Here is a 15,437-nt window from a genome sequence, read left to right as displayed (position 1 = left end):
TCCAGTTCCATAGACATTGTATTTCCTCTGCTTTTTCTTATTTTCTTATATTATTTTCTTATATGTCATATGTCTCAGAGTGGCTGTGCATCTCATGATCTTCTTGTTAACTTGAAAAGTGATTTCAAACAAAGTTAATGCTGTATTTCTGAGCCAGGGGAGTACCAAATTCACCTTGGTTAAGGAAACCTATTAGCTGTGCTGATTAACTTTAATCGTATTTAAATCTGTGTAGAGAGCTTCACTCAAATTCTATGCTGTGTCTGTAGTTTCCAATTCATAATGTATTTTTTCAGAGAAATAAAATTACCATGTCGGTTAAAGTCTCAGAGAAGCCCACAAAAGCTCAGACAATGCATAGTGGACCAGGATGATAATGCTGTTAGAAAAAAGGTATTGTTCTTGTTCCTAAACTTGCTTAGGACTCATGAGACTGGAGCTCAGCAGCATACTTGAAGCGGAGAAGGAAGCCATCGGCTCTAACACACCCCTCTTGAGGGCCTTGCCTCGGGGAACAGCTCTATAGCAGGCTGTTTTTCCTGGCAGGCAGGGGTCTTCGGCTGCACCCCACTTCTATGGAAAAGGGAAAACAAGGTGAAAGAAGCTGTGGCCTTTTACAATTATGTGGTCTCTAAGTCCTGCTGATGGCCTTTAGATCTTCCAACTCATTGTTCTTCTGCGGGCTCATTTGTGTCCGAGCTGAACTTGTCCGGTGCTGTGGTGTTAAGTTCATGTCCTTCCTGTAGCAACTGACGTGCGCGCCGGCGGAACTTTTGAGTGGTGAAAGTCAACTATGAAATCTGAGCTTTTTCCAAGAAGCTTGGGACATATTGGCAGGGATTTTTCTCTTTGAAAATTATTTAATTTCTTTTATCTTTGTTCTGTGTCTCAATGTAAGCTTTTAATGTACGAGCTAATTTTCATAAGAGTTGTTCTTCAAACTGTCAGAATCTTAACAGTAGCTAAACTTTCACTCAAGGCTGGAAGTAGGTTTTCTCCTGTTTTAAATGGTAACACTGTCACACCCATGGTAGAATGATGTGAATAGTTCTCGTGGGCTGCAGCTGCTATCTTCCTCCACAGGCCACCTCTGCTGTCGCCATCTCTCTGCCTCAGCGCCAGGCAGCCATTCTGATGCTTTTTTGCACACGCTGGATTTTACAGTTTATTATGTTTTGTTGAAAATTCCCATGTTACATAGATAGACATAGTGGACTGTGACTTCTGCAGAGTTGAACTGTATGTTGATCAATGTCTTCATGGGGCCTTCAGCGAAATGGCAGAAACATACACATTAATTTTGTCCAAAGTGAAAGGTTTCATGGATTTCTATTTCGGGTAGGTTTTCTGCTTTGCAGAGAAATGGTGGTGGAGGATTTCTACCTCTGCGTGGCTGTATGCATAGTGCTATGGTTATTGCTTGAGAGTCTAAGCTGTCTGTGCTGTAAAGACAAGAGCTGCTCTGGAGATGTTACTCAGGGAAGTTCTAGCAGGGCACTGAAGGTTCTGAGACCTGTGGCTCTGTTCTGGTCTGTTCTGATTGAAGTTTCTGCTTGGGCTTGAGATACTATGCACTCTTAGTTTCAGGATGACAGGGTCATTGACATTCAAACTTGACATCTCTCCAGAGTTTGCTCTGCACACCTTTGGGTTTGTGGGAGGCTGTGCCTCTGGCTGGTCTGCCCTTCAGAGATTTTCAGACACTCCTTCAGTGCATAGTCTTCATTGCCTCGTCTGGAGAGACCAGAGGTGACCTTCATAGTCATGGATTGGATTACCCTGATCTCTATCTGAGAAGCTAGTGTCTGGCTTCACTGCTCAGGGGTACAAAGGCAAGGAGAGGCAAGTACTGGCCAGTAAGGCCCTTGAACCTTCTGGGTATGAGAGATGGTTGGGTTTCTGCAAAGCTTGGCCAGGTGATGAAGAAATCAAATTTGTTTGCTCTGATGAAGGGCGGTGGAGGTATGAAGCTTGGCAAAGCATGCCTTAGAGAGAATACTTGCCAACTGAGAGGTCCAGGGTCATGATTTGCACTGGACGTGGGTTGCCCAGAGCTTCTAATGGGACCTATGGGCAAGAAGTAGGTGCATGGTGGCAGTGAAATGGGAACCAAGCGTTTTGTTTCACCTAATTACCAAGACAGCAGATAATTTTGACATTTATCACTGAACTTTTCAATAAGTTCTCCAACTGTAATAGAATGCACAAAGTGACACAATCTTTGAAATGTACTTAAAAAAAGCCATCATAATCTTCAAAACTGTATGCTGAGATGTGTTATTAAAGGCAAAGACAATAAAAGTTGCATACAGGGCTGAGCTTTAGTGATTTCAGAATTCTAAGAAAAGCCTTATTTTTATAATGTGAAGCTTTATGGTAATATACATGAAAAAAGTAAGCCCTTTCCCACTGCTGTTGCAGACTAAATATAAAGGAATGAGTATAGTTTGCTATAAAAATACTTTTATTTGGAATCTCCACTGAGTATTTATATACGTTTGTGTGGAATCCAGTTTGCATTTTGTTACATATTTAACTAAGGAACACATAAGTGAAACTTAAATTGCAAGAGGATAAATTGCTTTAATAGACTGTCATAACCACCAGGGTAAACACCAGCATACCATTTATCTTTTATAGTCAGAATTTTCATTACTATAAAATGGTATTTTGAAAAAGGGAGTTTTGCATAGCTCTAATTGGTTGTTTATTAACAAATCCAGAAGCATGAAGTTGCTCAACTTGTAAAGGCAATAGAATCTGGGTACCTTCCTATTTCTTGACTTTGATGATGTGAATTTAGGAATATTAGGCTAATGTTCAGTATATTTAAACTCATGCTTTGGAATTACTTTATTTTATTTTTTATTAGTTTTCTATTCTGCAAGTACAGGCAGTTTGGTACCATTATTAGGCTCATCCGTGACCTGCCACCTCCCCATTGGCCCCTCCTTGTTGAGGTATATGGGTCGTGCATTGTGGAGTTAGCACCATGATATACTGGTATGATAAATGTTTCTGTATATCATGACCCAACATGTGGCTCTGACATTCTTTCTGCCCCCTCTCCTGCAAAATTTCCCTGAGCCATGTTGGGTTCATTTTTGGTCTGCTTCAGTGATGAGGTGTTGGGAGCCTCTGAGGCTCTGGCTCTCTGATTTGGTAGGCATTGATTTTTCTCTGTGTTGGTCTCCTCCCCCCTTGTGCTGGTATCTGATTCATCAGGAAAACAGCACACTTGCTTGTTTTGCCAATTTTACTTAGTTTCAGCTGGGGCCCTTTTGAGGTATGATGGGGTGGCTCTTTCCTTAGGATCTGCATCTATCTGAAAAAGAGAAGCAGATTCTCCAATGGAGAGTAAGTTAGCACCAGGACAAATGAGATAGCCCTTACTTTTTTTATAGAGAGTTTAATAGGTGCATGCCCTCTTGTAGCCCATGGTTGATGGTAGCTTGATATTGGAGAGTGGTCTTATGTTTGGATATGGTTCTGACTTGTTTCCCAGCTCCAGCTATGGGTCTCGTACCACTGAGGGGATCAGTTAGCTGAATCAAGAGCAGTTGGTTCCCCACCATGGCTGTGTGCCACTATTGCACTTGTGTGGGCATCACACCAGGTTATTTGCTGCTAAGTAGGTTGGACCATGAGTTGCTTGGACAGATATTGGTCATTTTCCCCCAGTCGCCCATGTAGCACCTTCTGGCACTAGACACGCTGACTGTCTGGGGACTGACTCTCTCCTGGCTTCCAGCCATGCCATTCCATTTTACATGTCAGCTGCGTATGGTGTCTTCAGCAGTAGGGTCTTGCCACTAACCTTTGGTGGGTCATCAAGTACTCTGACAGAAGTCTGTCATTCTTTTAGAAAACCTTGTAGGTTTCTCTGATCAAAAGCTCATTGTGGGTGATAGCCCCATGCTGGTACTGGGAGTTACAAGTCAGTGTCCCCTAAGAAAATAAGGAAAAAAGGTAACTAATATATAGGAGTTAGAGAGGAGGGTGGGGGGAGGGAGAGGGAGAGGGAGGGAGGGAAGATGTAGAGGATTTAGGTTAGACTTGATCCTACCCTCTCCAGTGTCTTGTGGTTCAGGTGTTTCCTGTAAGGGCCTGGTGAAGGTTCAGAAACAGTAAGAAGTCAAACACCCCACTCACAAAATGGGACAAAGAGATGAACAGGCAGTTCACAGAGGAAGAAATACAAATGGCAAACATACACTTAAAATGTTCATCATCCCTAATCATCAGAGAAATGCAAATTAAAACAGCTATAAGACAACTATAACTATGCACAATAATGATAACAAACATCAAAAAATCAAATGAAAATAAAATAAATGCTGGCGAGGATGGGGAGAAGCAGGAATACTCATCCACTATTGGTGGGAATGTAGGATGGTACAACTACTTGGAAAGTAATATGGAGACTCCTGAAAAAGCTGACTATAGAGATACCAACAGACCCAGTTATTCCCTTTCTGGGCATCTACCCTAAAACCTTCAAACCACAGGCCAGAGAGATTTGCTCAACCGTGTTTGTAGTGGCTCAATTCGTAATAGCTAAGAGCTGGAATCAACCCAGATGTTCATCACTAGAAGAATGGATAACTAAGATGTGGTATATCTACACAAAGAAATTTGAGGAAAAATGGTTGAACCTGCAACAGATCATTCTCAGTGAACTTACCCAATCACAGAAAAAAAATCGCCACATAGTCTCCCTCATCTACAGCACCTAACCTGAATCTATCCAACATACCTTACACACCCAGCAAGCATCTCATGGACTAGACACTAGGATGGATGGGGAGGGAGGGAGGGCATCGAAGGGTGGGAAACACTAATCTAGACCCACACGGCAATGGGACCATAAAATTCTACTTCCTAAAAGGCAGACCAAATGGAATTACTTTAAAAGTGCTTCCTTTTTATTAAGTTAACATGAAATAATCTTGTTTTTGAAAATGAACTTTGAAATAATATCTTGTTTTAAATTTTCATCAGGAATAATTGGGGTTTCGCACCACATTCATGTATGTCTCAGGTTACATAATTCTGATCAGGCTGGGATGGAGGTAAAAATGTAAACTGGATTTTGCAATAAAAAAAGGCAACTTGAAGATTCCCCCCACCCCCGAACTTAGAACTATATTATTACCTATGAAGGTGTGGGATGTGAGAATATATTAATGTACACTTGCAATGTGGAAAATATAGTGTGTTTCAAAAGTGTTCTATGTTGTAATACAATAATTACATATAATAAGTGTTTAATGTGAAGTTAATATGGTATCAAGCAGCATTTTGGAGAGGGGCGAATATTTGTGGAAATATGCCATCACTGCTGTCTTAGGTGAAAGATGAAGACCAGGTGATAATGGTAACTGCACACGTTGCAGGTAGTTTAATGCTGGCAGTGGGGAATCAGCTGCTTGTGAAAATGGCATGAGATGTGGCTCAGAGCAGCTGTCTAATTTATCAGCCAGAACAAACTGCTTACGTTTCAAAGTATATGCATTGCTCTAGGTGCCCATTATTGACCTGCTCAGTGTACAAATGTTTGTTCAAAACAGGGGAAAGTTTGCCAGTTAAAAAAAAATTAAACCAAATGGACCTTTTAACATTTCTTTCAAGTATTCTTTGTTTTAATTCTGAATTTGTACCTATGTAGTATTAAAAAAAAAAAAACCCTCAATGTATAATCGCCTAAAGAATGGACAGCTTGATCTAGTTCCCATATGAAGGAGCCCGCTGGTAGGCGCCCATATTGTTTCACCTTGTACGGCAGAGCTGTGACCTCCAGAAACATTAACCCACACCGACGTTCAAGGAAGATGACACCTGGGTTACTTATCTACATGTAGAATCTCCTAGTCTGTTTTTATACTAACTTATCTACCAATGTATTAGTAGTTACTTTATTTTCTAAAGATACTATTCAAAATGTTCTCGCTCAGGAAGTCTCAGTGCAGCCTTAAACAGGTCTTCTCCGCAGGTATGGCTGAAGTTGACTTCTCTCTACTGTGTCAGCTTCTTCCACATGCTTCCCACAAATTCAATTGGAATTAAGACTTGTTTTGAATTCTTATTTTGTTCTTGGCATTACCCTGAGTACTGGTTGATACGGTAATGAATCAGCATCTATCGTTCCTAATCAATCAACAGGACAGCGCTGTCCTTGTTCCTGGTGTATTTGGCAGCAGTATGGAATGAAGATTTTTTCCTGCTCTAAGGAAGTACAGTCAACAAGGGAATTACCATGCTAGTGTGTAGTTAAAAAAAAACAAAACTAAATGAAAAACCCTCTGAACATAACTATGAAATTCCTTAAAAAATTGATGCAAATGTTCCTGATATGTAAGCCTTAGTGTAAGTGGTTATGAAAGATTAGGCTATTGTTTGAATGCCTAGTTGATCTTTATAGAAAACTCCTTGAGGACCAAGTACTGAGGACAGAGTTGCTCTGGGATTAAGAGACTGGGCAAAAGAGAAACCAGAAGGAGAAGGAAGGATTCATCAGTGAGGCTGGAGGAAGACTAAGGGAATGCAAAAGATTGGATATAGGTGTAATGTTTCCAAGGAGGAAGAGTGATTGAGTCACTGGTGTTCATAAAGTAACTGAGCAGTATGAAGTTTTTTGCAATGTGGAGGCATTGATGAATATGATATGTTTTTCTTGGGTGGAAGTCAAAATCTGATTTGATGAGTTTAAACAATAAAATAGAGTTTTTAAAAGGTTCTTTTAAAAAACCATTTTGGGCTAGAGAAATGGCTTAGCAGTTAAGGCTCTTGCCTGTGAAACCCAAGGACCCAGGTTTGATTCCTCAGGATCTATGTAAGTCAGATGCCCAAGGTGGCACATGCATCTGGAGTTTGTTTGCAGTGGCTGAAGGCCCTGGTGCACCCATGTTCTTTGTCTTTGTATGCCTCTTTCTCTCTCTCTCTCAAATAAGTTAAATGAAAATTAAAAATAAATAAAATATAGAACCGCTTGGTTTTCAGATGAGGGGAAAAGGTTTTAAATCTCTTTATAGTTACCTTAAACTAGAACTTATAAAGTGATGAGATAGTAGTTTTTATAGACTCAAAGAATATATCAATAGTGAGGAGATGGGAAGTTTTGAGTGGTCATTTACTGTATAAATGCATTTGTTATGCTAGTATCCTGAAAGGATTTACAAGTACCAGAGAATTAAAACTACAGTGTGCAAAGCTGCTTGGCTTTACTGAAAACAGAAGGTACTGGCTTGTTAAAATGAGACATTTTTGTAAATACTTTATTATAATTGGATTTCAGTGAACCATGAGTCCATGGCACGGAAGCTGATAGAAATCTTTTATGAAAATGAAGTCATGGGATAGTGTGGTCAGTTCTGGGCTATTTCAGTTAACAGACATTTATTTATTTACTGGCTGTTGAGTTCACAGCCATTCTAGAATGCTGTGAAGAGAGAAAGAGACAAAGAGGCCAGGTTTCTGCACTGAGGCCTGAAGTAGAGATTGTTTCAAATTGTAGCATTTGCCAGAAGTGAATGTATTATATTCTCCCCATTTTTAAGTCTGTGGGTTCTGTGTCCTCAGATTCAGCTTCTTACTGACTGGTGATCATGAAAGGATGAGGGAATTGTTGGTGCGAAGGTCGGATTAGAGACAGAAAGAGCCTTCTCGTGCACATTAAACTAGCTACAGGCCCCTCTTCTTAACCAGTGTTTGACCATCTGGTCACTGAGCGAGACCCATATAAATGCATTTACATGGTTTAGAACATTCAAGCAATTTCTCAGTTATCCTTTGTGCGGGATATGTGGTCAGTTCATGAGGACGCATTTGTCACCAAGTGACCGACGGTTTTTGGAGTTTTATTATGTAACCGGTATTTTGATGTATGCTTTCTGGGTTACAGAGAGTTTTAGTCCCCATTCTGAAAATAATATGAGTCATCCTTGTGAAACTTCCTTTGAAAGACTATAATTCCATTTGTGTCAAGAACATAAATTTTCAAGTGTTGAACTTTTTTTTTCTTTTACATAATTGTAAGTGAATTTTATTACTGTAAGAAAATTGGTGAGCACTTAAATCAAGATATTGTGTACTAGTAGGACAAATGTCATTATTTTTTTTTTTTTGTAAAATACGCTTTAAAGTGGTGTCCTAGATATTGTATCCTCAGTTATACCTTAATACTTCATGGAAATGAGAAATGATAGGATTACCAGAAGAATGTGAATTATATGATTTAATGATTATTCAGACTGTCGAGTGAAGGCTGACTGGACTAGGACAGAACTGTGATCATAATTAACTGTTTCTTGGAAAGACCACCCTAACTAGGAAAATACATCAAACAAAAATAGCTGTTAACCTCAAAGGCAACATCAGATTTTCTGGAAACTTCATTTCAGTGTAAGCTTTTATGTTGCTACCACCTCGACCAGCAAGAATGACGCGACCTGAGAGCTCTTCTTTAAGCGGTTTATTCAGGAACCTTGAACAATCCTCTGACCCCGGGGAGAGCCCACCCACAAGCTAAGTAGTCCTGCGCTAGCCAACCCTAGTGAGCCACGTGGCCCATGCAGACAGGTCCACGATTAAGGAAGCCGAATTAGTTAAGCAGCCTCAGCCAAATAAGGACTTGTTTATCCCAGAGAGCGCTCGCTATCGGGCTAGCGGAAGGCGGAAGCCGACGCCATCTTTAGGGCGCAGCACATCGCAGTTCTCCACACTTTTAGGGTTTTTTCCATCAAATATTCTCATATTCCCTTTCTCCCTCTCCTCCATCCATCCCTCTTCTTCCTTCCCTCTTCCAACTTAGAGCCACTGAGCTATATTTCTCACTATTTTTACTTACTTATTTCATTCATTTTTAAGGTTAGCATGCAGAGTGCTGGGTTTAATCATGGCATTTTCCTTTATATGTGTTTTTATACTTGGTTTTCATTCTCCTCCGTTTTCTTCCTTGTCTCTCCTCTAATTTCTTATTACATGTAATCTGCTTACCCTATTTTCTACCACCCTTACGGTCTCCCCCTCCTCTTCCATGATTCTCTTTCTTATTTAGTGTACATACACTATGCGCATACAGGTAAAGTTTACACCTCTGATTCTCGTATGAGAACTTACCTGTCTTCTTAGAATCTGGCTTATTTCACGTAACATAATTTCTAATTGATGCATTTACTTACAGATATCCTGATTTCATTTTTTCTTTTATAGTCTTTTATTATTATTATTATTATTATTATTGTATATATTTTGTATGCATACATCGTTTGTGGGTATCCTGTTTTCCCTCATCCCTGCTCCCATTCCATGGAGGACCTTCCTTAGTGGGGTTGCAGGTATTCCCGATGAGGTTGTGGGTTATGTGTTGTGGGAGCAGCAGTCAGCTATTTTGTGGGGAGGCAATGCCTCTGGGCATGACGTCTCATCCTGTAGTTCTTACAGTCTGTCCACCTCCTCTTCTGCAAAAATTCACTGAGTCTACTTTAGTGATGAGCTCTTAGGAGCCTCTGAATCTCTGCTTTGGTAGGTGTTGAGTATCCTCAGGGTCTGTCTCTTTCACCCTGGCACGGTTTATTAGGCTCAGCATGGAAGGAGCACTCCTGCTCATCTCCCCATTCCTCTGTGGTTTCAGCTGTGGCTTGGAAGAAGTGCAAACGGTAGTTTATGTCCTCAGATCTCGCTACCTTTCTCCAATGGAGAGTGAAGTCAGCATAGTTTAAATGGTACAAGCATTGTTAATTTAGGGGGAATTTGATGTATGTAACCCCTCTTTTAGCCAAAGTCTAGTGAGAGCTTGAAAAGCATCTTTGTCTCCAAAGGATTCTGATCTGGTTCTCAATTCCAGATATGGGTTCATTTACATTGAGCAGATCTCTTAGCCAATCAGAAGGCAACTGGTTACCCACCAAGGCTGTGTGCCACTGTTGCACTGGCGTGTACATCCCGTCAGGGTGTTTGCTTCTGGAAGGGTTTAGGGGAAAGGGGAAGGGAAGATGGGAAAAACAAGCACAAAACTAAATCCAAAATGAAGTGGTATCACAGAAACCTTCATCCTTGGAGATAGACTAAAAGATATAAACCTAAATTTTCCTTATGGTTGCTTAAAATCCATGTGTGTTTGTACACACACACACACACACACACACACACACACACACCACATCACATCACATTGTTCATCTGTTGGTAGATATATAGGCTAGTTCCATTTCCTGGCTGTTGTGAACAGTAGCAAACATGGATGTTCCAGTGTGTAAGTGTCTCTGTGGTGTGTGACTTAAAGTCCCTCTAGTCACTACCCAAGACTATTACAGCTGGGTCTTGTAATTCTCTTTTCAGTATTTTGAAGATGTGTTTTCTATACATTCTACACAAGCTTGAATTCCTATCAGCAGTCACAAGGCTTCCTTTTTTCCATACCATCTCTAATATTTATTGTCCTTTGTTTAACCCTTTTGTCCTTAAAATGGACATTGGGCTGTTTCCAGTTTGGGGCTCTTGCAAATAAAGATGCTGTACATGTGGCTGCCCTCTGTGTGTATATACGAACCTGTCTTCGTTTCTCTCAGATAAGGGCCTAGAAATATAGTTTCGGGTTTTTATGGTAGCTGCATACTTTGTTTTGAATGGAATTGTCATATTCTTCTCGAGTGGCTGTCTTTCTCACTGATGGATGAGTGCCCCAGTTTCTATGCATCCTCTTGTTTCAATCATTCTGAGAGGTGTGCTGTAACAGAACATTGTGGTTTTAATTTGCATTTCCTAATTATTAAACTACTGGTGAATATCTTTTCATGTATTTATTAGCCATCTATGTCTTCTCTGGTGAAATGTCTATAAATATTTTGTCATTTTTCTAGTTTTTTTTTTTTAAATTTATTTGAAAGTGACAGAGAGAGAGAGAGAGAAAGAGACAGATAGAGAGAGAATGGGCATTCCAGGGCTTCCAGCCACTGCAAACGAACTCCAGATGCATGCGCCCCCTTGTGCATCTGGCTAAAGTGGGTCCTGGGGAAACGAGCCTTGAACCCGGGTCCTTAGGCTTCACAGGCAAGCGCTTAACCGCTAAGCCATCTCTCTAGCCCATTTTTCTAGTTTTTAAAAAATCTTCTAACTATTGAATTTTGGGGAAAAAAATCCCCCTTAGGATAAGTCCTTTGTCAGGTATGTAGTTTTCAACCAATCTGTAGCATGCCTTTTTTTTTTTTTTTAATGTAGCATGTCTTCATACACTAAAACAAAATTTGTCACAGGGCAACATTTTTACTTTGACAAGGCTCAGTTTATCATATTTTCCTATTAGGTAGCATTATTTTTAATTTTTTTGTGTCTCTCATATGTGTAGTATGGTATCTAAGAGTATATCCATGTATCTGTGCAGATACGCATAGCCTGTGAACATGTGGGGGGCATTAGGTGTCCTCCGCCACCCTTTCATGCTGCCTTCTTAAGATTGAGTCACTCACTGAGCTGGATCTTCCATTTTCATTCAGACTGACCAGTGAGTCTCAGTGTATGTGCTGCTTGTGCCTTCCACAAGACTGGGGTTGCTGACATGCATGGATATAATCAGCTTTTTTATGTGGGTGCTGGGGAACAAACTGAGGCCCTTGTGTTTGTGTGGCACATGTTCATACCTGCTTAGCCATCTCCCCAATCCCTAAAGCATGTTTTTCTTTGTTTGTTTAAGTCTTCTTTATTCTTTCCTCTCTAGGCATTTTGTTATTGGTATTTCTGTGTGTTGTTGTTTTCATTTTCTCTTTGTCATTGGGGGAATTAAATATACCTCACATGTATTCTCATTCATAAAGGTTTCTCATTGTATGTTTGACTTGAAGCATAAAGTTAATCTCAGCTTTCTGCCACAGTGACATACTACCAGTCTAGAAAGAAGAAGTTTGACTTTGGTTTACAGTTGTGGAGATTTCAGTGACTCGTCCACTACTGCCATTACCTTTGGGCCTATCTGTGTGAGGCATCACTGCTCAGTGGATGTGTGTAGTAGAGCAAGCTGCTCCTGATGCTGGCGACAGAGAGAGAGAGAGAGGGACACCAGGGTCCCACTTACCCTCAAGGCACTCAACCAACACTCAACTGTAATGCTTCTACCACCTCCTGGCAGCAGCATGGACCAGGGCCCAAGGCTGTTAGCACACTAGCCTTGAGAGGGTACTCCTCAAAAGCATGGCATTATGTGTGCATTCCTGAGGTAAGTGCCCAGGGGATCATCCAACCACGCTGAAGATTGAGCTTTGCACCTTGTAGGAGGTTAAGCATCCAAGGCTCACCGATGGAACAGAAACTGGACAAACTACCTTTGGTAGCATTTATTTGCACCAAGAGGCAACTCACGAATTAGGCATTGTGGTGCACAATGAAGGTTCAGAGAGCTCAACCTGACAATATAGGGTAGGCTGTACTTGTAGAAAGACTGTACTCATAGATGGAATTAGCCCTATTGGCCACCGTTCTGTGCTCGCCTGTGGGCAAGTCTAAGTAGTCAGCTGAAAACCGAGGTCCTGACTCACCGAGTCTCAACTGTTTATGTTTGGTTACAGTTTGTCTGCATAGTCAGTTTGTATTTTAGGAGTCAACCTTAGGCTTTCATGTAGGCCCGGGGACTGCTGGGGTTGCTGTGTGGTCAGGAAGCCCATGATAACCAGTGTTGGGGAGGGCATCTCGTGCAGGAAGATGCCATGGTGCAGTGTTGACTATGCTTGGGAAGAGGTAACAAGGCTTTGTTCAGAAAGAGGAGTCAGCTTGGTTGTAGTGTAGCTCAGGGACCCTTGATGCTCTGGTGCCAATGCAAAACCACTCACAGGCCCTCGGTGGCCCACCACTCAGCTGTGGAGCTCCTGACGGAGGTCAGAGGAAGCTGCTCACAGTGCGGTACTCTGCTGTGGCCAGAGTCTTTGCCTGGGGCCGGTGAGGGGTGTACTGAGGTGCTGGCTACTGCTGCTAGATTAGAACTATGTGCTGTTCAGAATCCCAGAGAGGAAAGTTCACCTCTTCACCAGAAGAGGAAGACTAGTCCCATCCTCCTGCAGTGTCCTTCCACCCCCACTCCTGGTTAAACCTTGTATTGGGCGGGGCAAGGCACTAGGGAGAGCTGTTCACTGAGTCCTCCATCTTCACCAAGCACACACACACACAAACAACTAGATTTAGAAGTAGTCGCCGAGTGGGTAAGTGACTGAAGCTACTACCTTCTGAGAAATTCAGGTGGTTGGAGAACATGCCAAATTAGGCCATTTTAAATATTACCAGCAGTCTTTAGATTGTGGGATAAACCACTTGGCCTCTTCATCAAGTAAATAACAAGGAAAATATTTTTAAAAAGAAAGACAGCCTGATGAAAAGAGGCATTTGTGAAGCTTGTCTTGATTCTTGCTTGAATAAACAACCATGAGAAGAATTTTTGTGACAAGGAAATTTAAACACATGGATATTAGATACTGAGTAGTTATTGTTCAGTTTTTGGATGTAATAATGATGCCGTAATGTATAAATATATTTTGAAAAACTCATCATTTGGAGATACATGCTGAAATATTTATAGATTAAATGATATGATATCTAGGGTTTATTTTAATAATGTTTTTGTTACTTTTGTATTGAAAATCTCTCAGAGGATGTGAATTTTTTTAATAGAGCATGAAAGTTATGCAGTAGCCTTCTACCTTAGCTGTATACAGAAGTCATCAGTCATGAACAATGACCTGTCTTTAAAATAATGTAATTCTGAATCGTGTTCTTGGCTTTGTTTATAAAGAGCTGTTAGGAATTTATGATGACGATAACTGGCATTTACTGAGACATATTCCATGGCTACACTTATATGCACATATTTTGACTTGGTAGTTTATGATGTGAACAAAAGTGTCTCATGCTTTATGGGGTAGTTGATATTGTCTCATGGCAGAAAAGAAAATCAGCGATCATTTTCAGCAGTCTTTTTGACATAGACATATGTTTTGTACTCATGAGCTTGAATATGTATTTTTCTGACATGTTTACTGTGTCTGTATACCCTAGTATTCTTAAATATTTCAGAAATTTGACTTCTATCCTGTGCTCAGGTGATATGTATTTTACAACATGAACTAGAGGTATACAGCCTAAGAAAAACTTATATTAAACATTTACATTTATTTAGAGTATTATTTTAGATATTATTATCTTTACTAATCTTAAAAAATTGGAATAAGTATATTTTTGCCTGTGTATGTGCAGTGAGCATGCATGTAAGTATATGTTTGAGCACACACATGTGTGGGGTTTCATGCACATATGTGTGCGTGTGTGTGTGTGCGTGTGTGTGTGTGTGTGTGTGTGTGTAAACTGGAAGTCAACATTAGGTGTCTTACTTGATTGCTGCACACCCTGTTTATTGAGGCAGGGTCTCTCCCTGAACCCGGAGCCCCCCAATTCAGCAGACTAGCTAGACAGCAAGCCCTAGGGCATCCTCCTATCTCCACCTCGCTGGCACTGGGGCTGCAGTTCTTACTACCATGCCTGGCATTTACATGGGTATTAGGGATCTAAACTCAGGTCCTTATACTTTCACAGCAAGAACTTTACTCCCTGAGCCTTCTCTCAAGCCCTGAAATAACAATTTTATAGGTAACCTACTGTTTCGGAGATCTGCGTGAGTTTACTTTTATTTGCTTTGTACCTGAAAGTAGCATATGAAAAGCCTAGAAAGGGCAGGGGCTGGGGAGATCATTTGGCAGCTAAAGATGCTTGGTTTCAAGCCTGCTGGTCCTGAGTTCACCTCACCAGCACCCACATACAGCTGGATGCAGTGTGGCCCATGCATCTATAATCCCAACTCATGTATGGCCATGAGAATTGCTCCAGGCTCCAGCTAGTCTGTTGTATATAGTGAGAGGCTATGTCTCAAAGAGGAAGGAATGGACAAACACTGCAAGGATGTACTCGAACCTACACATGCAAACCATGACACACATGCACACACACACAGAAAATTAAAAGGTTCAAGTGATACAGTGACACTGAGTGTTTAAAAGTATTGGTGATATCTGTGATAATTGGGTGATTTATTTTATTTATAACATCTTTTTTAGAGATTTCACTGAATGGTTATGTGAAGCTCAACTGTATGTGTAAAGTATGTTTCTTTCTGTGTGTGTATGTTTGTGCATATAATGTTAGAAATATTAAGAAAGCAAATACCAGCAAGCACAAATTGTCAGAACTCAGTCTGTTCTGCACACACCTACTAGGGCTGGACTGAAGATCTGCTCCCCCAAAACACACCTAGGGCTGGACTCCAGGATCTGCCCTTGGTGACACGCCCCTTTGGCAAGGATCTGCTTGCTAGGGACTTAAGTAGGAAGTTTAATCAAAAATGACTGAGTCTATGAGGTCATATATTCAAATGTTCACATTCAAACTACCACACTGTTCAATGTCAA

At 40.8% G+C, this 15,437-nt stretch overlaps 1 protein-coding gene across 4 annotated transcripts in view; it reads left to right on the top strand.

The window, feature by feature from the left end:
• Positions 1-15,437, top strand: part of Tpk1 (thiamin pyrophosphokinase 1) — a 296,901-nt gene that overhangs the window by 21,811 nt on the left and 259,653 nt on the right. The window contains exon 1 of one of the 4 annotated variants that reach the window (XM_045160317.1): positions 5,933-5,992. The exons of the other annotated variants lie outside the window; for them this stretch is intronic. Within the exon in view, the coding sequence (XP_045016252.1) occupies positions 5,941-5,992 (52 nt within the window). The 5' untranslated portion in view covers positions 5,933-5,940. Of the gene's footprint in view, positions 1-5,932; positions 5,993-15,437 lie in introns of those variants that run through there. 4 annotated transcript variants of the gene reach the window in all.

Source organism: Jaculus jaculus, chromosome 10, assembly GCF_020740685.1.
Source record: "Jaculus jaculus isolate mJacJac1 chromosome 10, mJacJac1.mat.Y.cur, whole genome shotgun sequence".
In the NCBI taxonomy this organism is placed as follows: Eukaryota; Metazoa; Chordata; class Mammalia; order Rodentia; family Dipodidae; genus Jaculus; species Jaculus jaculus.
This window is presented reverse-complemented; position numbering and strand designations above follow the sequence as displayed.